Below are 24,653 nucleotides of genomic sequence, written 5' to 3'. Positions count from 1 at the left end.
CTTAGAAGCTTTCTTATGTTCAGCCTGTTTAAAATCACTGTTAAATGAAAAAGATTAAAAGTAAGATTAAAAAATAATTTTAAACATAATGCTTTAAAATAGTTCAAAAGCAGTTGAAGATATTGAATAATTCTGTTTCTTAGGAGTACAAGTCAAGACCTTATAAAGGGGGACAGCTTTTCAAGAAGGAATGCTCAGCATTTTCTGGAAATCATGTCTTTTGAACTGCCATCTCAGTTACACTCAGACTGGTTTTAGTCCTTTGTAAGAGGATGTGGAACATCAGCGGAAGTTGCAGCCGCTTGTGCACAATAAAAATGTTACCTAATGAGCAGGAAGGTTGCAACCACCATTTTTTCCTTGCAAAATTAACTGGATATTCTTGTGAGTTTTTTTTCTTCCCTAAACTCATAAGCAGAGGTCATCCTACACATTCTCTTCTAATGAGTAAGTTCTCCCTCATTAAAAAAACATAAAGAATGTTGTAGCTTTTGAATAATGAGAAAATTTGTCTCCTGTATGTGGTGGTTACTGAATGACTTTCTGCCTTCACCTTAAGTAAAGGCCCCAAAGGTTGGTGACAGTACTTTCAACCCCTGCTCTTGGTTGCATCATTGAGGAGGAAACTCTGATGCCAGGATCAGACATTTCTTTGAAGTGGACATGTTCAGCCCCACATCCTAACTCTTTTGACACAGAAAGGTGAAAATTTATAAGTTTCATCACTATGTATAGTACCAACAATTTCAGGCAGTTAGCGTGACAAATAAACTTTGCTTCTCATTTTTCAAGGATTGCTTCGGACTCCTCCATGAGCCACTAATCCAGGAGGAAGAAAGGATATGGTTCTTCTGCTGTGCTTTGTTGAATTCATGCAACTAGGCTGATGCAAGGGAGGTGGTGGGATATGCACTGTGAATGAGGGAAACTGGGGAGAGAGAAGTTGGATCACAGCAGGAAGAAATAGGGGATGAGAGCAGTGGTAATGTGAGATTGCTTCACCTCCTTGTGGAGTTGCAGCCTGGCATCTTAGGATTTCACAGCCTTGCTGTGGTTTTTCACTGACAGTCTTAGAGCTTCCCTCTCTCCTCTGTGTATAGCTTCTGCTTGTTTTGTTCTTCCTGCTTACCTCTGCCATGGCAAAATATCCATGTATGTATCAACACAGACTTTAGGATGTTAGGAAAGACTAGGGAGGAGTCTGCATTCACACACACATCCTTGCTTAATGCAATGGTTCATCCAATTACTACAGTTTTGTAAAAATAATGAAGGATATGGAAGGCCTGTATTTGCATTGCCCAGATAATTTCAAATAAATTAATAATTCCTGTAATTACTGTAGTCTTCTGTGAGAAAAGTGAGCTGCTTGAGCTAAAATCATGTTTATTTTTATTGTTTCGGGTTAAAAGGTAAAGAGTGTGTTTTGCTCAGTTTTACTACCAGCCCCTGTTGAATTACAGGTGATGTTTAAAGTTAACACTTTCTATCTGCTGAGGATTAGTGCAAGACTTGTGCAAATCTAAAAGCATGGACATACTTTTTAAATTAAGCTAGCTGCAATGTGTGTCTGTTGTTGGTTTGCAGCTTGAATGTAACCCTGAGCCTTGACTCTATAAGCAATATATAAGTTTCGGGAGACTAGAGTATTTTGGGGCTACAAGGAAGAAAGGCCCTTGAATACTGCATTCATTTCAATGTGATGGCACATCTAGCCATGTTGACCTGAAATATATGTTGACAAAACACTGTTTGAAAATCTTTCTATGCCTTTTTGCTGCCATGACATCTGGTTTATTGCATAAAAGAGAGTACACATATATTTCTGCTTATCTTTACAGAAAATTTTGGCAGGGGTAGATGATCTGCAGCAAGTGAAGGCCCTAGAGATGCGAGTAGACACCAGAGAGATCAGCTTGGGGAACTTTGGTAAGAAAACACTTTCTTTTCTGCTCATCATCTTGAATTTTCCTTTATGGTGTCTTGACTGGGGATTCACTAACCAACAGCCGGTGAAAAGTACTGTCCTTCTCAAGAGCTCTTGAAACAGGATTTCCTCATACCTACACTCTTTGATCTCTGTTTTCTTGTGTGAGGCTCTGAATAGGATTGGAAACTCTGGCAGTGGGATGAGTGACGTGACTTCTGTCTAAAGCAAATTAGTTTGGACAAATTTTTCTTGTATGATATGCTAGGCCCTAAATGAGCATTTACTCTTGTCTTTAGCGAAACAGGAGCCAAAGGTCAGCTTCTCTCCACTGTGAGATTTTCCTGTGACTGAGGAATTGCTAGTGGGATCAGGTGGCTTATGCTTCCAGCAGCTTGTCTTTGCACCCAGCCTCACTGTGCTGTGCTGGAAAATGAGCTGGAGGCAGGTCCTGTAGATACATCATTTTGATGAGCCCCAAGCAGCCCTAACACTTGTCATTTGTTTTTATGCCATCATCACTGAACCAGGGAAGTGAGAAGTACCAAAGGAATTCCCTCTGTAGCAGAGTTAATACTGAGAATATAAAGCCTTACTTTTTTTTTTTTTTCCAGCACCAGGAACATTTTCTCTCATGTGGATTCCTACCACACCCAAATCTATCTTCTGCTGCATTAAAGCTGAGTACCTAATGCAGGGTAATATTTTCTCTGCTGAAAAGGGGCTATGTCCCCAAAACTGTGCACTGGTGCTTTCAGACAAGCAGTTAATTTTTCGTATGCAAATGACTAATGTAACAGCTGACTAGGTTTAATGGGGCTTTTGATGTCTATTTGTCAAGAATGGTTGAGCAAGAACGGTGAAGGGGGCTTTTGTTTTGTATATATAGCCCCTTCGTATTGCTTATTCTATTTATTTCATGAATTAGTCTCTTTTCTCATAGGCACTTGATAATTTAAGGTAAGTTACATCCATTTCTTTCAGAGATCATAATCTATTCAATCATGTTTCAACTAATCCAGTTGATAAGGAGATTTCATTATGCCGTTTCTATTATGCTCAAAAGTGGTGCTCCCATTCCTATGCCATTTTACATTAGCTGTGACAGGCTAGCAAAATGTTTCACCTTCATCACTCTCTTCTTCCCTTTCCTTTCCATTACTGGAATAAATCCCTTCTCCTACCCATGGTTAGGCTTTTGCAACCTTTACAGAATACGAAATACAGAACACTATGTCCGTGATGCAAATAATTTCCATCTTGTTTATCTCCTTCTGTTCACACCAAGAGTTGGTCCTTGAGGGCCATAAAAACCAGAACCTGCAGGTCCCCACTGCTTTTGAGAATAACAGAACATCAAGACCATTCTGAATTTCCTTCTGGTTTTTTTCAAGGTGCATTTCTGAGTTTTATTCCTGTGAAAATCTCTTTGCAAATGTCAGCAGGTGGCTAGGGCAGAAAGTTTACTTTAGTTTCTTTCCTTTTTTTTCACATGGCAGATGATTTTTTAGGCACGTGGAGTAGGACATTAATGTTTAGGGGTTTTGCAGAGCAGTTTTCACCTCCATTGTGATTGCTGATGTTGAAGATGGGCTCATTGCTTGCTCCCTGCAGGCTGCCTGCCCCTGAACTGTGCTGCTGACCTGGTCTGTGGTCACAGGGGTCTGGAGTAATAGCCTGAGGAAAACAGTAGGGTAAGAAGCAGAGCAGCTGGAATGACAGGCATTCTAGTGGGACAGGCTGTAAAGTTTTCCCCCTGTTAGGATAGTCAAGCAATAAGAGTATCCAGAGAGGTTTGGAGACTTCATCCTGATAGGTTTTCAAGAGGGTGAAGACCTGAGCACCCTCATCGCGCAGACAGCCTAGCTCTGAGCAGGATGCTGGACTTGAGACCTCCAACTGTTCCCTCCAGGCTGGACTGCTCTGTAATTTGGTGTTTCTTTTGAATTTCAAACCTGGCTAATAAGCTTTCTTTATACACATATTAAACCACTTCACCTTGCTCTCACTGTATTCCTTAGTTGTGAAAGGTGAGTAAAAGCATCTTTATCATCAGCAAATTTTTTGGATGATCAATCCACACTCAGTAAACAACATTGTTTTGGCTGGTTTTATGTGTAAAGATAAAATAAGCCAGGCAAGGTCTTAAATGGCCAGGTGAAAGTGTTAAAAGCTACAAGACTGCACATAACTCTGAGTCACCTGGAACCTTGCAGCACTCAAATCCCAAATTTACACCACAGTTTTCACTTGAGAAACATTTCAAGGTTCACAGCCTGTGTTACAGACTGTAACACAAACACTCAGGGCCTAAAGATTTCCAGAGTGATTTAAAACTTGTTGCTTGATCTTTTTTTTGAGACCATTTTGCTTTGGGATGGGCTAAACTTTAAAGCACCATCCTGTTAACCTTGTCCAATTTGTCAGGTCTGCCTCTACAAAATGGCATGACATGGTGCAGAGGAACATTGCTTTTCTTAGGGACAAGGTGTGGACTAAAACATGAAAAGACTGATATTGAAATATTTTCACATGATCAGTTTTTAAATTAAGGAAAGGCTTCATGCCAGAGCTTAAATCTGAATCTTTGCAGGGCTTGGGGTCATTGCTGAATTCTCTATCTGTTTTCAGTGCACCTTGCTGAGTGACAAATGAAACCCTGGACGCCCTGGCAAGTCTTGCATCCAGCTTTGCATATCTTGGAGTTAATTTCTGTGCTCCTCAGCTGCATGTAGACCTCAGTTTATGTTCAGAGGGACTATTTCCTTTTCATTAGCTTATCCCTTCAGTTTTGATTGCTGACAGGTATGGAATTGCATTTATGACCAGCTCATAGAAATTCCCGTTGAAAATAATGGTGGGATAGAGTCATTTAAGACACTACGTAGTCCTCTTATTTCTAAGTAATTTTAATAGCTCCAAATCAAGTTACCCACAGTGCTGTTCGCTGGTCCTTATTGAATTGTTGCCTGCTGGTGGCCAGACTAAGTTGATTACGTGTCTGGAGATTGCCACTTCCCTTGCAGGCATTTTATCAAGGCAAAGCTCTGCCAGGGGTTCAGAAGCAGCCATGTGCTATTTCTCATGCAGGGTCGTCATCTCTCTTTCCTCTTGCCCTGTTTGTTGGCACTCCAGGTGCAGGGGTGGGACACCTTTGCTGGCAGCCAGCGTGGCAGCAGCAGGTGCTTGCATGGCCAGGGAGAAACACAGAGGCTGGAGGAGCAAGTCTGGCACGAGTGTTCCTGCCCAGGATGGTCTTGGCTTAGCTGGTGCTGACAAACTCGCTGAGCAAGGCTTGGACAAGCCCCACAGCAGGGCTTGGGCAGGGTGTCCAAGAGTCACAAGTATGTGCCGAGGCAGCGTGCTTTTGTGTAGCCCTGCACTGATGTGTTTTCTGTGAGATCCCCATCTCAGGGAGCTCGACTGCAGCTGCCTTGGGTGTGCCTGGAAGGGCTGTGGTCTCACCTCCTGTTGTACTGCCCAGTTCATCCCAGAAACGTGCAAAAAACTGCGTGTGTAGAAACAGCATCAAAGTGATGTATCTTACTTGATCAAACACAGCTCAAGTGAACTAAATAGATTCTTTAATTTGCATCTCAGGTTGCTCTTGCTAGAAGAGTACAGCCTGTTTTGATATGCCTGTTTTGTGTTGTAGGATCAACAAAGCGCAATGGTTGCCTGATGCCAATGCAAGCATTTGTCAGCAGTTTCTTTTGTTTGTTTTTCACTAGTCCATATTCCAAAGGACACAAGCCATGATGATTTTTTTGTTAACAACACAAAAACAAAGATATATGATGCTACTTAAAGAATACTTCATAATGTAAACAGCAAGTGTTAGAAGTGTTGTAACTTGTAGAATATAATAAAACCAGCATTTGGGCTGCTTTCTCTTTGCTCCTACTCAGTTTTCTAAATGTCACCAGCTGTACCAAGTCACCTTGGAAAGACATCTACACTGCTAGCCTGGCTGTGAAGTGAAGCACTTCAGGCTTTGTTGTCGAGTGTATGTGTCTATCACTTTTATTCACCTGACTTGCGCTTTGATTTCGTTCTGCCCTTTCATTTAGTTTTGTTCCACTGGTAGAGAAGAATAGTTTAACACTAGTACATTGTTGGTGGTTAGTAATTTCAGAGCCGTGTAACAAAACCGGTCTTTAGTGAAAGGGAATCGCAGACAGATGAGATAACACTGCTCGTCATTCTGAATTCTCAGCCTTGGCCTGCAATCATCAGCATTTCTGTGGCCCATTCTTGCTTTTAGAAATCAAAATTACACAAAGGAAGGCAGTTTCAGGATAAGGAATCTACCGCTTGTACTTCTAAAATTAATATTAGAAATTAATACTGTTGTATTTTAGAGTATTTTTATATGTTAGTATCGTGTGTCCTTGCTCTGAGGAAAGACGCCATGAGGGTCAAAATTAAGAAAATTAGAAATACACTGTTACACTGAGATTAGTATCTTGTCACCTTCATGTTACAATTTCCTCTTCCTAATTTAAACTTCTGGCCTCTAATCTGTTTATAAGTATTTGGCAGCAAAATCAATGGAACAATGAATTCTTAGCACCAAAGAACAATTACATATTGATATAAAACTTAGAGGAGAGAAGAACCTGCAGACTTGCAGGAATACATTGCAGAATATTGCTGGCAGAATTTTGCACCACCACACATTGTATACTTCTATTTCAAGCTCGTAAACCACACATTAAAGTGTAACACTGTACAACTTCCCGGGGATAGATTGCGCCAAAGTGCAAAAAAAATCTGAGATGGAGGATCAAGTTACAATAATGAACTAACCAGATGTGAAAATTGTATTATCAGCCTGTCACTCAGCCTCTTTGGATCCTTTAATAGTTGCTTCTTTCCTGAGCCAACCCTAAATGCATTCAGTGAAAAGCTTTTTCTTGAGCAAGTCTCTCCATTTCTCTTGACTCCTCATTCAAATCTTCTGCTTAACACTAGTCCTTAAAACTCCTTTGCTTTGCAATGCTTTGCAACAGCCTTTGCTGGGTAACCCTTTTACATTTCTGACTGGATCCATGGCATTATTATTCAGTTTTGAGCTGGGACTAGGGAGGCTACTGCATCCCTCTCATTTTTTCCTTTAACAATTCAGGGGATGACATTTAATCTCCCCATCCTTGTCAGAAAGAGGATAAACATATTTTAGAGTCTAGTTGTTTTTTTTTTATTTTGGGTGGGGGGGGAATTTCTTAGCCACGATTTATATCTGAGGGAGTCTTTGCTCAGTAGCTAGTATGACTGCTGTGGGTAATTAACAGAGATCCTAATATTTTCTCTGCCAGGACTCCAAATTATTTTGTTGTCATATATACATCTAAACATATAAAACTTGTTTGGCATGAGAAAGCATACCCTGCAGGACAAGGATTGTGTGTTCTAATTTGTTCTTAATTTTTGTGGATCGTGGAAAATGCTTTAAAAACAAGGTTAGAAAATTGCACAGTATGTTTTGAATTTTTTGTATTTTCAAAAGTGCTTCGAAAAGACATTAACTTAAATACTTGCAGTACAGCATGAGGATCAATATGTGCATTATGATCACTCCAAAATAACATGAGATGTAGATAATGCTTCTATTAAAACATTATTTATTAAAATGTTTTTGACATAAATGCTCTTGTTCTCTTTGGGGAATGAACAACATGACCTTCTTTCTTTGCTTTTGAGATCTCACTCCCCTTTCTTTTTTTTTATCCTTTGCAAAGCACTTGACTGGTGTCTTTCTGGACATTGGTAAATCTCCCTTGCCAGATAGTGATTACTCAGAGAACTCAGAAAAATATTTGCTGAGAACACATTTTAATGTTTCAGCGATGATCCAATCTGTCTAAAATTGGTATTCCTTCTACATGGTTTCATGTTATACTGGAGGATGCTCATCAGTCTTGAGTAAGCTCTACTGGTGGGAATGGGTGAACATTTGCTACTGTCCATGAGAAATGGTTTCTGAGACTTGAGCTTATGTCTAAGTTATTCTGCAGCTTGAAGGGATTTGGTGTATGATTTTGGTTCAGAGATACCATTAGAGTGAATCAAAAAGGCAAATGTCTCTCAGGAATACAAAGAAAAGCAAATTAATTAAAGTAGTAACAGCAGAATACTGGGGGTTTTATAGGTATGAAACTTGTTCAATTCAATGGTAAACAATTATATCTAGAAAATTAAAAGAAGAAAGCAATGCTTTGCAAAATGTAGCATTTGGGGGGCCTGTGAACTATAAAAGATGATGTTGTGACTATGGATCATGATGTGTTTGCTGTTTGATTCAAAGTTGTATTTTGAAGAAGTGTTACTTGGCTGTGTATCCAGTAAATCCATCACTACTTGCCATTAAATATGTCATGGAATGCTACACTCCAAAGTATCCCTTAGCTCTGCAGAGTATCATTCATCCCCATCAATCAGGATGGGGAATCAGACCAAAGAAAACAGTCACACATCAAGCCAGTTTCTTGTCTGTCTGGCAAGGTGCCATATCAGAATTTCCAGTGAGGGGTTTGAAAATTGTAATGGGGTAGTCATGCAGACAATACATACATGTTTCAAAAATGCAGAGGATGAAATAGTTTTTGAGTGAAATAATCTCATTGATTTTCTTAGAAGAAGTCCAGCACAGACCTGCCAGAAACAGCTAGGAAATACTTGTAAAATTAGATGCTTCAACTTGTAATTGTCATAATTTTCCTTTACTTTAATCCCAGGTCAGCAAAGTAATTCTTTATTTTGTTCCCACAGGTGTGCATCTGCCTAATCTGAGAGAACTGAAGTTGAACAATAGCTTGCTTGTATCTGTGAGGTAAGAAATTAATGATTCTATGAAGTAAATATAAAGAATAACAGCCCTCAATTTTATTTAAGTGATAAAATCTTCATTTGTGCTGCTTTCATTCTTTCCATTTCTCCATGCTGTGATAATGGATTAGGTCATGAATATATGCTCCACTACCACAGCAGTTTAAGGACGGCACCTGATCTGGAATAAATCAGTGCAGCTGAAATGGTGCCACTGAATTAGCCCCAGTTTGCCACCAGGGAAGTTCCTGCTGTGCTGAAGTCCATGGAAATCTGTTGCACATTTGAAAGAAGCTAAAAGTACCCCTCTTATCTATGTCTAGGTGCTTGGATTTCAGTGTTTCAGCCTTTGGGCTTTTACTGTGCAGTAGCCTGTTCTGTACAGGCCAGACCAGTTCCTCAGCTGATGAAAATCACTTTGGCTTTACAGAAGTCAATGCAATCAGGTTTATGAGAGCTGCTGTGAAGCCTGCGTGTCCCTGGCTTGCTGAGCTGCATGAAAACATCACGTTTTCTCCCAGACAGCTCAGGGGAGTTGGTTGGTTGGAAAGGTAGAAGTGAAAACCATCACAATGAGGAGGCAGAGCTGTCTTCTCTCTCCTGTGCTGATATCTGTATGGCCCTTGCTAATTAATGCAGAGTAGAAAAACACAGTTCATATCAGAAAAGGGCTGCGTAAAAGGCCTTATTTTAAATAGGACTGCTCTCTGGCTTTGTATGGGTATCTACTAAAATCATGGGGTAAAAAGTAGTGGGTTTGTCAATTTTTTTTTAAGAGAATATGTTTCATCATAAGAAATGGCAATAAATTCTTCTTGGTCTCTCTAAAATATCTAATGAACTTCGGTTGCTACACTTTGATTTTATTTACCCTTGTTCTGGTGATGAGATGAAGTATCTGCAGTCTAAATTTTGTTTTTCTTGCCTTCTAATCCATAACATGTGAAAGTGCTGATTCCACATTGCTGCAATTATTTTAATAGCAACCAACAGTTGTTATAAGCATGAAATTGCTCCATTATTGCAATGGAGGAGTAAGTAGTAGGTGAAAAATATTAAATTTTGACAATATTAAGAGATATTATATTAAAAAGAAAAAATATTAAAAGTGAGTTTTGGTTTGATCGAAACTCCATATTCTCTTAAAATGTGTCAACAGAAAACCTTTTGATCAGCTCTGTTGGAAGTGAATATAAGAATGCTGTTCAGGAAAACTAAACTGCTTGACTCATGGCTTTAGCAGGATTTTGCACCTCTGTATTCTGGGACACTAATTTCTGTCGAGAAAAGTTCTGGCAAACCATTTTCTTTGACCTGACACCCTGGTGGGCCTTGATGCAGGGAATGCTTGCTCTCAAGTTGAGTTTTGATTTGATCTACTCTAATGTAAATATGTTTGGGCTTAGATATCGAGTCCAATATTGTGATGGTTCCCAGGCACTCCAGCCCAGGAGAAGCTACCTGCTGCTCCTTCTGTGTGGCAGCTAAATGCAATTGTCAGGGAATAGGTAAGGGAGGAGGAAGATTTTTCTTGGCTCTCCCAGATGTGAGCTCAGTTTGTATAGTTACAGAAGTAGCTTTGCTTTATTAATTCCCATCTTTGACAATCTGTCATTGATAAACACAGATCGTTTAAGGGCACATCCCGTGCAAGAACAGCCTTGTACTTGACCTTTATTTTTCTATGTCTGCATCATGTCAATTTAATGCCAATTAGAGCAGCGTGGCTGCCACAGCAGTAGTGATGCTTGCTATACCTATTGCAACATAGCTGCTCCCATTCCAGAGGCTGCTGCCATTTACTCCAAACTTCAGAATCTTATTCCTGAATTAATCTTCTTGATATTTGAATTCTGTACAAAAAGTGATTATTTTGTTTTATTCAACCAAACTCTTGCAAATGGGGCTTTTGAGGATGACAGAAAAAAATATTCTTCTTTTTTACTGAAAGTAATTCCCACAGATTTTGCCAGCCATAAGGTCAGAATCGTTGTGGTTGTAATTTGAAAATGGGCAGCAGATAATAGGAAATGTCTTATTAGGACAGACTGGAGGATTGGTTTTATTTACTGAAAAGAAGGCAAGGACCAAAAAGCAGAAAAAGAAATAGAGGGTGTTTTGTATATACTCGAGATGCTAAAAGCAGAAATTATTTTCATTCTATTTTATGTTATAAAAGCATATTCTGGTGTATCATTATGAAGAAAAGGCTGTCAGTGTGCATGCATGTGTGGGTAATAAGATGAGAGACTTTTTGTGTTTTGTCACTTTATTTTTGTTTCATCTTGTCTTGTAGAGTAGGATTACCTAATTATTTTGGGATGAAACTGAATTAAAACTTTTTTCTTTTTTTTTTTCATTTTGAAAATGGAAGAAGAATTGGCTTGGTAGATGTCAAATCAAAGGTTTATCATACTGACTTTAGTTACTGATTTTTTTTGAGTCATTTATTCTTGTCAACCTGACATAGGAACTTAAGTTGTGAGGATGCTGAGGTGTGCATTGCCCTGCACTGTTCAGTGGAAATAAAAGGAGTCATGTTCTGGCAGTGAGGGATCAAGGTGTTCTTGTATTACAGTTTTCTGTGGGACTGCAAGGCTTGCTACATCAATGAGTTTGGATATTGGCTTCTCCTGGCAGTTCCTCAAGAAGTTGTGATTCCTTTGATGGGAATGTGTTTGAGTTACCTTACTTGTAAATTCATGGTCCTTCCCTGATCCTCCTAAAGCTTGCATTACTTTTGAATACTTGAAACTTTGAAATTATACCATTATCAACTATTAATTTAATCCAAAAGGAAAATATATCCAAGTTTATTTGCAGATAATCGATCTCAGCAGTTGAAAAGAAATTTCTTTCTCAGCTGTTTCTGGGTTTTGGTTTTCTACTGGCCCTTTGCTAAAGGGAATGGCTCTGGAAAATCCACTGTACTGTGAAAAGAAAATAGTCACATTGTTGTTAATTTTCTAAATTGCAGTAACTTCATTATGTCCTTGTTTGGTGACTTTCACACACGTGCTAGCGACTGAGAAATTCTAGATTTATGAACTGATAAATGAGGATAAAAAATCAAGCCTATTCTGAACAGTGCCTGCTAAAATATGCTGATTTGGGGGTGGGGGGGGTGGGGGGGTGTTTGTTTGATTTATTGTTTTTTGTTTGGCTTTTTGTTTGGTTGGTTTGGGGTTTTTATTTTGGTTCTGGATGTGTTTGTTTGTTTGGGTTTGGGTTTTTTTGTTCGGTTGGGGTTATTTCGGTTTTTTGGTTTTTTTGTGATGGACGTGGTCCTCATTTTTGAAATCCTTCCAGTAAAAGAGCTATATTCCAAGGCCCATGAATACTACTTCTGCTTTGGCATGTAGCCTGTGTAATTTTTTTATCAGACTGCTTTTATTCTCAATTCAGGGATGAATGAAAAGATCTGTTTAAAAATGGTTAGATAGATATCTTTACAAAAGGGCTTTTAAATCAGATAGGGGAATCTTGGGACCTGGTTCCCATAAGTTTCAAGAAGAAGCTGTTTCAGCAGCTGAAGTTCATTTCCTCCCATTCAGCACCACACATTATAGCCAGCAGGAGAGTGATCTGCTCTCAGGGCTTCTCAAGCAACTGCTTCTAACAGAGAGAGGCTGTCATATTTTAAATGAGATGAAATGCAGAGACTGCAAAGTGTGGGGACAAAAGTGAGTATGGAGGATATAGGGAAAGGAAAGCAGATTTTCTTCATTCAGATTGAGTTAACATTTCATTGCTGCAGTTCTCCAACTGGTCTTGCACTGTTGCAGAAGCATCCCCCAGAACGAGAGGCAAATAATCCTGGTCTGTTTCCGTCAGTAAAATCCTCAGGAGGTTCAGATGAACAAGGTGCAGAGTACATTAAAAATCAACAATTCTTATGCTTTTATGAGCCTTAGGGTTTTGTTTTGTTTTTTTTAACACCAGCTCCCAGAGACAAGACTAGCAGCACAGGAGTCTCTGTATTCACATTTTGAAATGTTTTGAGCCCTCTTGGCTGTGAAAAAAATAACTGTAAATATGAGCCCAGTGATTTGAGTAAAGACTTTTCTGATCATTTTATGACTTTAAGAAACCAGAGCCAAACTAATTCTTTCTTAATTCATGATAAGGGCTATAAAGCAATGTTTAAAAGTAATTTTTGAGACTTCAATTGGGATCTTTAGGTATTTTCACTTAGCAGTAAACCTCCTTTTTACCCAAGAAAGAGTTTAAGGAAATAAAATATCTTGTGTTTTTAAAGCCACAAGAAGTTTGCCTTCAATGGCATTGCTCACAAGCTGAAAATTAAACATAAGTTGTATTGCTTTGCTGGATCTGGATCAAGTTACACTATCTTGTATCATTCTGAGCCATGACCCTGACCACCCCAAAATTTGATGTACTGTTGATAGTGTGTCTAGGCATCAACTATTTAACTATTTCCTGGATAGTTTTCCCTGAAACAAGAGGAGCATGGAGCATTCCCCTAAATTTGCTTTTTTTCCTTGTCATTTTTACTTATTCTGTTCCTGTCTCTTTTTTTTTTTTTTTTTTTTTTTTTTTTTTTAACCCTAAGGTTCTTTTTGGTCCTTTTTCTTCTGCTTGATTTCTAATCTTTGGCAATTAGTGGATTACCATGTTTATTGTATGGTAATGTGTACAGATGTACGTAGATATCACATGTAAAAGCACCGGGGTTTGTGCAACAAGGATCAGCATTGCTGTTATGATCTTTAAAATCTCCAAATAGTTTCCAAAATCAGTTCAGTTTGCATTACAGGTGCAAATATGTGTCAACAGATGATGTCCTTGTGTTGCAGCAGTTTCTTTCTGTGTTTAGTGAAGAATCAGGGTGCTCTTGCTCTAGGCTGTTCATTGTTACCCGTGCAGTCAGAGAACCACTGCTCTGATTTGGCTGGGGTAAATCCCTTCATATCCTTGTTGCAGCACCCAGAACATCAATGTTTACTTTCATATTCATATTTCAGGATGGGGAAAGCATTTCATTTCACATGCAGGCTAGTTTCTGTGGGAAGTGTTCCTGTTAATTCTTTTGTGTAGATGGACTGAAAGTCCTTCAGCAGTTAAAGTTGCTATGAAGTCTATCTTAAGAACATGTTCTTTGAGGACTTTGAGTGCTTTCCAGGAGCTAGGAAAGCATTTAAATTGAATCCTAATCTCTGTATTAATGAGTCTTCTCTGTATTAGTGCCTGCAGATCCCTGGGAGTACTACAAACCTGGGCAAATTTGCTGTAACCTCAAGTTTTATTTAGCATTGATGGTTTTAAGGATATTCATATTGTTGATAAAAAGTAATGATTTTGGGACAGAAATACAGCATCTTTTAGTTGAGTGGAATATTTTCAGAAAAGCACAATCAGCCTGTCTGTCTTCAGCCCTAGGGAAATCTGATTGCTTTGACCACTTATCTGTCCTGGGTAGACCTCTGGTTTAATTTCACCAGCTCAGGTGCCCAAAGAAGAAAATGTGTCTTTGTGACCTTACATATCAGGGAATCTGACAGACTGGTTCCCCAGCAGGGAAGTTGAACTTGTTCTGTACAAATGCACAGATGGAGCTCAGGCTCCATTCTGCAGCAAGCACAGAGGACACCAAAACAAGTTTTTGGCCTTGCAGTGTCTTTCTATAGTTCTCAGCATCAGCACCCCATTTCCTGAAGCCCTCCCCAGCTGAAAGTCCCCTGCCTTCTGTTTCAGACTGCCAGGTACAGGGTGTACCTGTAAGGAAGGGGAAGATGAGGCAGGGCCTGCCCTTGCAGCTCCAGGTTTGAGTCTCCTGGCTGTGGCAGGGCTGGGGAGGAGGGTGCAGTGCATCTCTCTCCTCACAGAGCAGAGAGGATCTGCTCTCAATGGCATCTGAGCAGTTCCACGACAGCAGGTTCCTTCCCCCAGGACGCCTCTATCATGTTTCTATTTTGTGACTGGCATACAATGCAGGGCATAAAAACCATCAGAGGATCACCATAGACCACAGCAACACTTTGTGCATCATGAACATGGCTAGTGAAAAAGCAAAGGAAATAAGTAATAGCTCATGTGTGCAGGAAGGCTGTCGTGCAAGGTAAGACAACCCCATTATATAATTGTGTTCCTTCTTTACCCACTGTCTGAATAGGCACTCCACTTTGAGTTTATTTGGTAAAAAGTGGCCTTTCCTTCCAGATGTTTTCTCATGCCTTGCACCTATCCAGCTGAACCAGGTCTTAAAAAGAAGTACAGCTCAGCTCCTGGGTTAGCTGTTGTTTCTACAGCATCCTGGGTTAGCTGTATAAATATGCTGTATTTTCCATCTCAGTTGCTTATTTTATCCTAGGCAGACACAGTTTTCTGAGTGAGTTGTGTATAAGGCTTTGCCTAATGGTATCATGATCTTGCTTATATGCTCTGGATGGATATGATAAATAAAACTCTCAGTAATAACTAGCAGATTTCTGCCAGCAAATAAGTACTTGTGTGCCTGGCTATTAGGCAGTTTGCAGCTGCTCTGTTTCAGCTGTCAGTGTCAGGGTTCACATATGAAAATTTGCACCTAAATATTCATTTTAGCCAGTGATGAGAAAAAAATTGCTATAATCATGGTGTGAGAAACACCAAAGAACAGGGCTGGGAAGCAAGAGTAATTAGCCCATTGCCAGTGGAATTGTTAAGGAAGCTTTCCTGTCTGACCATCCAGGAGCAGAAACTCTGGCAGAAACACTCACACCACCTGAGATTTTCACTGCTGGCATTGAGCTCCTTCAGAGTGAGCGGCTTCAGTCACCCAGGGGTGCCCCTCTTGGCTCCCTGCACACCCCACACTCACACAGTCAGACAAGGTTTCCTTACTGGTTCAACCCTGTCTTTCCCACGGCAGAGTCCCAGATGTTTGGATCCTTAGAGGAATTTAATTGTGGCACAATAACACAAAAACAGCTTAAGCTGGGTGCCTCCTTCCTGAGCAGTATCCAGCTGTGAAAAGACTGTCTTTGTGGAAAGACTTTGTGGAAATAAGAAAATAATCAGCATTGGTTTAATGGGTTTGTAGGTTGTTTTGATTCTCTCCTACAAGGGAATTGCTTCTCCGCAGCTTGTTTGATTTTTTTTTTATTGAAAGTAATTGTGTTCAGTGGGAAAATACTTTCTTGGAATGCAAGGTAAATGCTGATTTAAAAAAAAAGGAAGGAATCAGGTTGGAGGGAAAATTATGCTAATGGTTGTATTTGACAGTTGTAAGTGCCAAATGAAAGGAATAAAAATTAATAAATGGAGTTTCAGTGTACAATCAGTTTCATTATTTAATTTCTATAGAATATTCTCCACACAGGAGTTGATTTAGTTTTTCTTATTTTCTACAGACACATTGCTGCACGCAAAGGGCCTTGTTGTATTTTTCCCTTAAAATACATTCACACTTCTTTTTCTCTAGCTATGTTCCTCATTTGCTGTGTGGCAGAATTTTATCCTTCTGTCATGAGATCTTTAAAGGATGCATCAGATCTCCCAGATGCATCCATGGCTGGATCAATAGCTGTGAGAAATAAATACTGAAATGCCTTTGTGTTTTAGGAGGTGAAGCTGCGATTTCATCAGCAGTATAATGTGTGCACATTCTTCACCCTTTGCCATAAGCTGCACTGTGTGTTCTTCTTGTGGGGGTAAGAACCTGAACACAAAGGTCTGATAATGAAACCTGCCACTTACACTTTTGGTAACAGAAGTTCTGTGAAAGATTATGTGTTTGAAAGACCATATGTGACATCTCCTGCTTTGAACTTCATCCATCTCACAATCCTACCACTCCACTTTCTACTGTTTCATGTTGTAGGCAAGAATTTAGAGAGGTTTGCTTTACTCTGCTTAGTGTTGCAGCTACAGTTGCCTCAAGAGCAAGGCCAAGATGATCTACATCTGATTAACACCTGCACCAGATTTGGGATGTCTGCTGGCGTGCTGTGAAAGAAATGCTGAGGCTCTGCCTCGTGGTAACACCCTCAGTATGGAAATCTGTAAGGTTCTGTCTGTCTTGGTAATCCTGTGATTGGCTTTGAGGTCCCCCAAGCTTCTCTTCTGCATCTTGTTTGCCTGTTGTAAAAGAACATCTGGAGGCCAGTACAAGCAGAGAAAATCTCACTTGAATCTGTTCTTTAAGGAAGAAGTCTTGACTCGGGACATATGGATACAAGTCTGTCAAGATCTGTAGTGAACATTAGAGGCTTAGAGAGGAAAGAAATTTGGAGGAAATTAACTGCCACTCACAGGTCCAAGTTGTACCTGTGTCTGTTTCTTGCAAGCTTCTTTATTTTTTTTGTTTTCTCATTAGATGTATACACTGATAAAAAAAAGAAAGAAAGGAAAAGTTAGAAAGAAGAAATGGCCATCAGCCTCAGAAGGAAATCGTTAGTGTCATACAAATGTGCCTGATCTAAAGGATCTCAAGAACATGCATTTCCACCATTGTATCACTTTAAATTGAATCACTTTAAATTACATTTTCTCTCTAGGTTTTCATATCAACCCACTTCTGCAATATTTCAAGTATTTTTTACAGTGGAAACTCTCTAGTCATTACCATGACAAAAATTGAATAGCTGCTCCAAGCTGATCCAATTCTGTAGTTATGTGTGGTAAATTAATCTAGAACTTCAGTTTTTCTGGTACACAGAAAAAGATGTTTCAGGGACTTTTTTTTTTTTGGTGGTATGGGTCTTAACACCACTGAATCTGTCAGATGATTTGGATCTTTTACAGAATATTCCTTCTGCTTACCCTGAAGCATTAGAAGTTTTAAGTGCTGATTTTGAAGGATGAGATCTGTATTAAAGCAAAGTTGGAATGTCTCTGTCTTACTCTGCCAAAGCTCAGACCTGGAACACACTGTGAAACAGGCACACAACATGTGGGAGACTGAAAAGTTATTTATGCAGGAAATTTCAAAGCACTGTGGGATTCAATTGTTCAATGTAAGTAACTCGTTCTGTAACCGCAGTTTCATTATCCTTTATTTTTTTATATGTAAGCTTTCAACAGTGAGAGTGAACAATTGCCAAAGCTATAGGAACTGTCAGTAGCTCTGGGGTTAAACTGAGGGGCAATGGTTCTGTGGGTGTGAGAGTTTTACTTACTGTGTGTCTCAACTTATTCCTATTTGAAAATCCACTTAGTCTTGTGGAAGATGTAGTGCACCCATTGGGAGGCAGCCACGGTGTGTTGGGTTTCTACAGTTTCTCTGGGGTGCAGCTTTATGCCAAGGGTGGGAGCTGAAGTAGGGTGGAAAAATGTAGTCAAGGGCAAATCTTGTTCAACAGGACCACACTTTGGCAATCTCTATTCCTTTCAGATTGTGGGAGCTGAGTTAAAGCAACTGTTCTTTCATTGTGAGAATGCTACAGCAGTAACTAAGCTGACAAGCAGTTTTAATGATCAAAAGGAAATTAACACAAAATTATGTTATCCTTCCCACACGTGTTGTATATTCATGTGTTAAGGAATTGCTGTTCCTGACTCCATCAGCATTGATCAATCCCTTTATTCTCCTCTAGGTTTTTTTTTTTGACAACAACTAAAAATGAGAGCACTTGAAATTAAAGCTACATTTCATGTGTATTAACTTTAACAGAAGTAAGCATCTCAGTTACCTTAGGCACAAGTATGATGAGTTACAGGAGTGTGTGTATCAGCACTCCCACTTCTAAATATCTCTCTCCTGTTGGTCTCACAAAGCACTTTTTGTTTAAATGAGATGTAATCTGACATGGAAAATAAAGTTCTTGCAAGTAATATAGCACTTGATGTGATATTGCAGTTGCTACAGTGGTTTCAATGAGACAGTGAGAAGCAACAATGACAAGTGAAAAATTTATAAATCAGGAATAGCCCAGAGATGTATCTCACTGGGTTTGGGTTTTTCATCTGTTGTCATCTCTGTATCCAGATGCCATCCTTGCCTGGCAGCAGTGCAGGGGGAGGCAAGGGGCAGTGGGCGTTGGTGTTAGTGCAACAAGGATTTCTATGCAGTCTCTGGCTGAAGCATGCCCACAGGTGTGTCCATGGCAGAGCTCAAGTACTCTTATCAGGACCATCAGAGTGGTCGTTTGCTCCTATCCTGCAAAACAGCCAAACTGCCTTGGATAGTTTGTAGTTTTGGCTGCTGCAGCCAGGTAGTCTCTTGTCCTTGTTTTCTGGCTTTTGCTTCAGTGAAAGTGCTGGCCAAAAGCACGTGGCTCCTTGATAATTGTCATTTTTCTTCGTAGGCCTACAAAAGCTGTGGCAGGTGTCTCTCCCTTTGGCATAACAAAGATGAAAAGGCAGAGTCACAGGCTGGATGAAGTGTGACACCTTGAATGTTCTCCCTGATCTATTTACCCCTGGTGCAGCATCAGGCAGTTGCATTTCCTTCCAGACACCCATTTCGCTGTCAATGAAGTGTTCAGCAGAGACCCACAGCTAAAAAAAGCAATAAATGAGATTGTTGCCCTTTCCAAACTTGGAACTTAACACACAAGCAACCAACAAACAAAAGAAACCCCCACAACCCTAGAATAAAATAGTGAAATTTGTTTGTTGGGAGAAACATTGCCAGTAGCATTAGCACTGCAGCCCATTTTGAAAACAGCTTCTTATTCATAGTAGGGTTGCCTCAAAAATTTGGGACAACAGAGACATGCTACTGCAAAGGCCTTTGCAACAATAACTTTTTGTTCATTCAGATATTCTTCATTTGTATGTAAAAGGGAGTTATGAAAACAGAATTTCACAGACACAATTTTTATTTTAGAAGACATTTGGTAAATGCATGCTTTCTGTTCAACCTAAAACAAGCTAGCCTTCCTCTGATGTATTTAAGAATTACCTAGCAAACTCACTTTTTGCTTAGTTTTTGAAGTCTTCAACAACATGTCTCAACAGGATTAGGAACTCTTTCTGTTGAAAATTTGCACAGTTCAGAAGGCAGAATGAGACCAGATTATTAGGTACTACATTTCCATGGTATTTCAGCCTAAAAGTGGCCTTCTGGCTGCAAAAGATGAGACATGACTCTTGTTATCTTGCACCTTTGGCCGTGGTTCACTCTGGCACAAGGGAGCATAAGATGCTAAAGGCAACCTGTGTGTCATGGAGGTGTGAGATGTGGGACAGAGGAGAACCAAGCCAACAGTTCTCAGCATATTGCTACTTGAATTTTGAAGAGTGACAAAGACTGCAAAGACTGCAATGCTGCAAAGCAAGGCAGGTCATCCCATTCACATGACATTTGTTCAACTGTAAAAGGACACTGCAGGGACAAAAAGGACATGGCCTCAGCACTGCTTGCAGAGTTGGGGGCTGTGTCGTGGATTTATCAAGTACAAGGAACACATGCATACAATCAGTTTTACAATTTTGAATACAGCTATTTGTGAGCACAATGAAACTTTTATGTAAGCTTCCTATTAGAGCATGTGTTACTGATTTAAATAACATTCAGGCTTTAAAAGTTTTTGTTTCAGATGTCAGAATTATCTGTACAACCAAACCATTGTGTGCTGACATTGACCATGTAGATGTTATCACAGTGCAGCTTGATAAATTCCAGTTGATTTCTGTAGATCAGAGATGGGATTCTTTTATTCCTTTATTTTGTAAGACTGTTGTTTGGTCACTCTCTTACAATCTAAATTTCCCTATTTACCAGTGCATTCATTTTCAGAGCAATCTTTAAAATAAATAAAAATCGGCATCAATGGCTATTTTAGATGTATTGCTTCTGAAGATTTATTCAACAGATGCAGGTGTGCTTTGAGATACTTCTTGCAAGTTCCATGGATTTTGTGCTTTATTTTTAGGTAAATGATTCAAAACTGACTTCAAGAACAAATGACAGGGCTCAAACTGACGAATGTGTTCAGGGTTTTGCTGTTGTGTTTACTGGGTAGCTTGAGCTCAGTGGAGCAATTCAGGATTTATTGTTGTGAAACCAAGAGTAGGATTTGGCTCTCTAGGTCTGATATTCATCCAGTAAAAATTTGTCTGGATCAAATCAGTCCCTGAAGAACAAGGATGTTGGATTAATGGAAGAACACATTATTTCTCAAACTTGTTATTAGGTGCTGTGAGCCAAACTGTTCGTTGCCCCTCTGCTCTCTCCCCAGCCTGGGGGAGTGATGGCAAGATGGGAGCATCAGATTTAATGGGAAAAAATACTAAATGGTTGTGCACAAGTGGGGAGGGTGTTGCCAAGACCCTCACAGAAGCGCTGGGCTGTTTGACGAGTTCCCATCCCTGCAGCAGTTATTTTGAGATATTTGGAACCTAGGCTTCAAACCCTTTGGTTTATTTATATTATTTCCTCAAAATCAATCATAAATGCAAATGTTGGGGTTAAAAGTGAAACTAGGGGAGCCTATGTTGATTTCTTGGCAGTCTGGGATACTAAAAACATGATCTGATATTCAGTGTGTGTTTTGCAGGCAAGCGTGTGTAGGAGCACATGTGGAGTAATTACTCAGGAGGACTCTGGTTTGGCAGCTTCAGGGGCTGTAGTCCTCTGTTTATCACAATCAAAGGTTATGATATATACATCCCCACCCCACGCTCCATCTCTCTGCTGCAAACCTGTCTTGAGTGAACCGTAGCAGGGGTGTACATAACCAGGATATATAATGGCTTTGGTTATTCATTCTGTGCCTTTCCTGTTAAGTTCCCAGCTTCCACGTCACTTGGGACAGGACACTTTTCCCCTGGATTGGGATTATTCATTGTATTAATGAGAGCTATGTTTTCTCTACAGTGTCTTCTCTTTCCTTCTATAAGCTCTCTGTTGTTTGCACATCACTGGAGCACTCCTGTGCTGCATCTTATGACCAGCTGCCACCAGCCTTGTACAGAACCTCATCTTTTTCCTTTCAGCCATCAAAATTTTCAATCCTACTTCCTATTTTTGGAATAAGTGCTGTAATTTTCTGTATGCTTATATCATGCCCAATACAGGAGAATCCTTGTCTCTGACATGTGTCTCATTAATTTGAGCCTTGGTCAATGATTATTTTGGGGGGAGTGTTTTGTTACACTGCATGTATAATTATAGTGTATTTTCTCTCTTACTACCCTGATACAATTGTTATTAAAAGTTTATTATTACATTAAAATAGTCTACCCTAGTAAATCATTATCAGAGAGCAGATTCCCATTAATTCCATTCCAATAAAAGTCAATAGTTGTATCTCCCCAGTTTGGGCTGATCTCACCTCTGCACTTAACACAAATGAAAACATGCCTGTGTGTACACTTACACGCCATGGTGTGCTCAAACAACTCCTCACTTTGCTCTCACCCCCTCCAAGGTGGATGTGCCAGATGCTCTAGAGCTGGTCCCAGAGGAGACACTCCCATCTCTTGCAAGCTCTTAAGTTCTCGTCTCACCAGCCAAAATATTTCAGAAGAATTTTCAGAAATGCAGGTGCGTGCAGTTGTGAGGAGCAGCTTGCTTTGAGCTACATGGCTGTTTCACCTTACAGCAGCCATGCTCTCAAGGGCAATTATCTCTATAGTAATTAACAAGGGAATTTTCTCTGATGCTGCAGCATGAGTCATGCAGCTTCCAAAAGATTAGTTTGTTAGTTACTGAATAAAATGTTTGCAGATGTACTTTGCTATGATAACATCTCTGACTGAGGATGACTCATTACAGATGCAGGAGTAAAGATCTGCAGGGCCAAAATGTGACTGCATGATCCAGAATTTTAGGCTCCTCTAGCAGCTAGCATGACCCCAGTGTCAGCAAGAGGAATTTGGTTCTGCAGTAGAGCCCAAAGGGGAAAAAGTCCTTTTGCCTCTTCTCCTTACTGCCTCTACATTAGCAGAGAAGGAGAGGTGGCAGTCCTTTGCTCTTCATAAAAGAGCTGAAGTGCCCTTCTTGAGGGGCAAGAGAAGAGATATCTTGGGCTGCTAAGTCTCTTCCCTGAAACAAGACAGCAAAACTGTGCCAAGTCATACCAAACAGTGCAACAAAGTTCATGCTTTCTTAGTATTTTGTTTCTTGAGTTAAAGATGAGGTTTGGGACAGCCAACTTCAGCCTTGTAAGAAACCACTTCCCTTTAGCTTCCATATTTTTTCTATTCTGAAGTGTCTGTTTAAGCATTTTTTTAATAACAAGACCCTGCTATCAAACGCTGGGTTGCATTGTAAACATGCAGTGGTTCTGCCTTCTGCAAGTACCCAAGGCATGGGATGTACAACCTAATTCCTTCGTCTGGAATACAAATCCTCATCAACTTTGAGTAGTATTAACCTTGAAAGTGCTACTCCTGACTCATGCCAGTTAGCTGTAGGAGAGTCAGAGCTGCAACCCATGAATGAAACTGGAATGGATTTGAGACTAAACTTAGTAGCACAAATTGTGAAGAGTAAGGTAAGTAGGCTTTAGAAGTCATTTCAGTTGGGGTCTTCTGATGGTGTGCACAGCAGGAGAACACTTTAAAGACTTGTTAGCTAATAATCCCTAGTGAGTGTGCACCATGCATGAACTAGCACACAAGTGTGAGTAGGGATTGACCCTGTCTGTGTGCACTGGCTCTAACCACAGCCAGCTCTGGAACAGAAAACTGTGACAAGCAAAGAGAAATAGGATTTAACTCTGGAAGTCCTAGACTTCTGAATGTGAGCAGGGAACTGCTTCCACAAATGCATGGAGTGATCAAGGACTAGAAGGAATAACTGTTTGTTCTTGGGTACCTGTGTAAAAATTGCTTGGGAATTACTCCTCTGCTTTGCTTTGGCATTCATTCTTTATATTGACAGAGAAGCATTAGGAAAAGTATATTGCTGCAATCTCCTTCTGTGGCAAAACCCCTTCAGTTAGAAATTCAAGACAAATTAAAAATGGAAATAAAGTCCATTCACCATATCTTACTCTACCATATGTAATCAGGTTAGGATTGTCTTCAGTTTTGCTGGCCTAATAAACAGACCATCTATCAGAAACACCGTTTCAATGACACAAAAATGAGAGTGACTACTTCCCTTTATCTCTGTTCAGTAGTTTACAGAAGAGAAAATTCTGCACCAAAATTAGCCCAAAATTTGAAAATATAATCAATGCTTGAAGAGGGTCATGAAATGAGCAGTGCAATCCTTTCACATTATTCCTAATGCCATATTTGTGTTATGGGTGTGTTGGCCTTGCTTCATGGTAGGTTCTGGTTTTGTAATTTAATTTAATTTCTTTATTATTATAGGCATGCAGCTTGCAAATCTAATAATAAATTTTCAGTAAATATTACTTTGGGAGGCATCTGTTCCTTAAGGAAGCCTTAGAACCAGTTTTTGTTTTATTTAGAAAATATGCCCAATGTAAATAGACCCTGGAAGAGCTTGTGCAAGGCCAGGGATGTGATGATACGAATTTGGCTTTCTTTATCCTTGTGTCACTAGAGGCAAGCTTCCTGGATGCACAAAATTCACTGCAGGTGTTGTGGTTCATATCAGCTGAGGATTTTCTCTTCAAGGGAATACTAGCCTTAGATGGAAAGAGATGTTCAATGAGACTAAGATTTTTCTTTTTTTCTTAGTTCTGGCCGTTGAGTCAGCTGCACTGTTTGTACCTCAAAAGCTGTAAAATGTCACATAAACACATTGTGTGGTGTATCCATTGTGAGCTCATTTAAATGGGCAGCATCCAGGGAAGGGGTGATTAGAGACACCCAGTGCCTGTGGCCCCTGCAGTGGCAGAGGATGGATGAAATCGGATAGGTCTGAATGATGCCCATGGACATACCAGTCCCTGTGAGGCAGAGGGGTAGAAACCCCCAATTTCACCTAGAAACTCCCATTCAACCCTGTATTTGGCCCCTCACAGAAGAGAGGCAGCTGGGGATATTTTTCCTTTCACTTATCCTTTATTCAGGCTTACGCAGGCTCCTTTCT

The 24,653-nt window shown here is 39.9% G+C and overlaps 1 protein-coding gene across 6 annotated transcripts in view; it reads left to right on the top strand.

Annotated features, from left to right (window-relative positions):
• The window catches only part of LRRC56 (leucine rich repeat containing 56), a 63,306-nt gene that overhangs the window by 17,748 nt on the left and 20,905 nt on the right, over positions 1 to 24,653 (top strand). For 4 of the 6 annotated variants that reach the window (XM_038139580.1, XM_038139581.1, XM_038139579.1 and 1 more), the window contains 2 exons: positions 1,842 to 1,929; positions 8,699 to 8,759. In XM_038139580.1, coding sequence (XP_037995508.1) covers positions 1,842 to 1,929; positions 8,699 to 8,759 — 149 coding nt within the window. Of the gene's footprint in view, positions 1 to 1,841; positions 1,930 to 8,698; positions 8,760 to 22,091; positions 22,188 to 23,035; positions 23,140 to 24,653 lie in introns of those variants that run through there. The other 2 variants (XM_038139583.1, XM_038139582.1) reach the window with 2 other exon arrangements.

This window comes from Motacilla alba, chromosome 5 (genome assembly GCF_015832195.1).
Source record: "Motacilla alba alba isolate MOTALB_02 chromosome 5, Motacilla_alba_V1.0_pri, whole genome shotgun sequence".
Lineage (NCBI taxonomy): Eukaryota > Metazoa > Chordata > Aves > Passeriformes > Motacillidae > Motacilla > Motacilla alba.
Note: the sequence above shows the minus strand (reverse complement) of the source record. Positions and strands in the feature narration are given on the sequence as shown.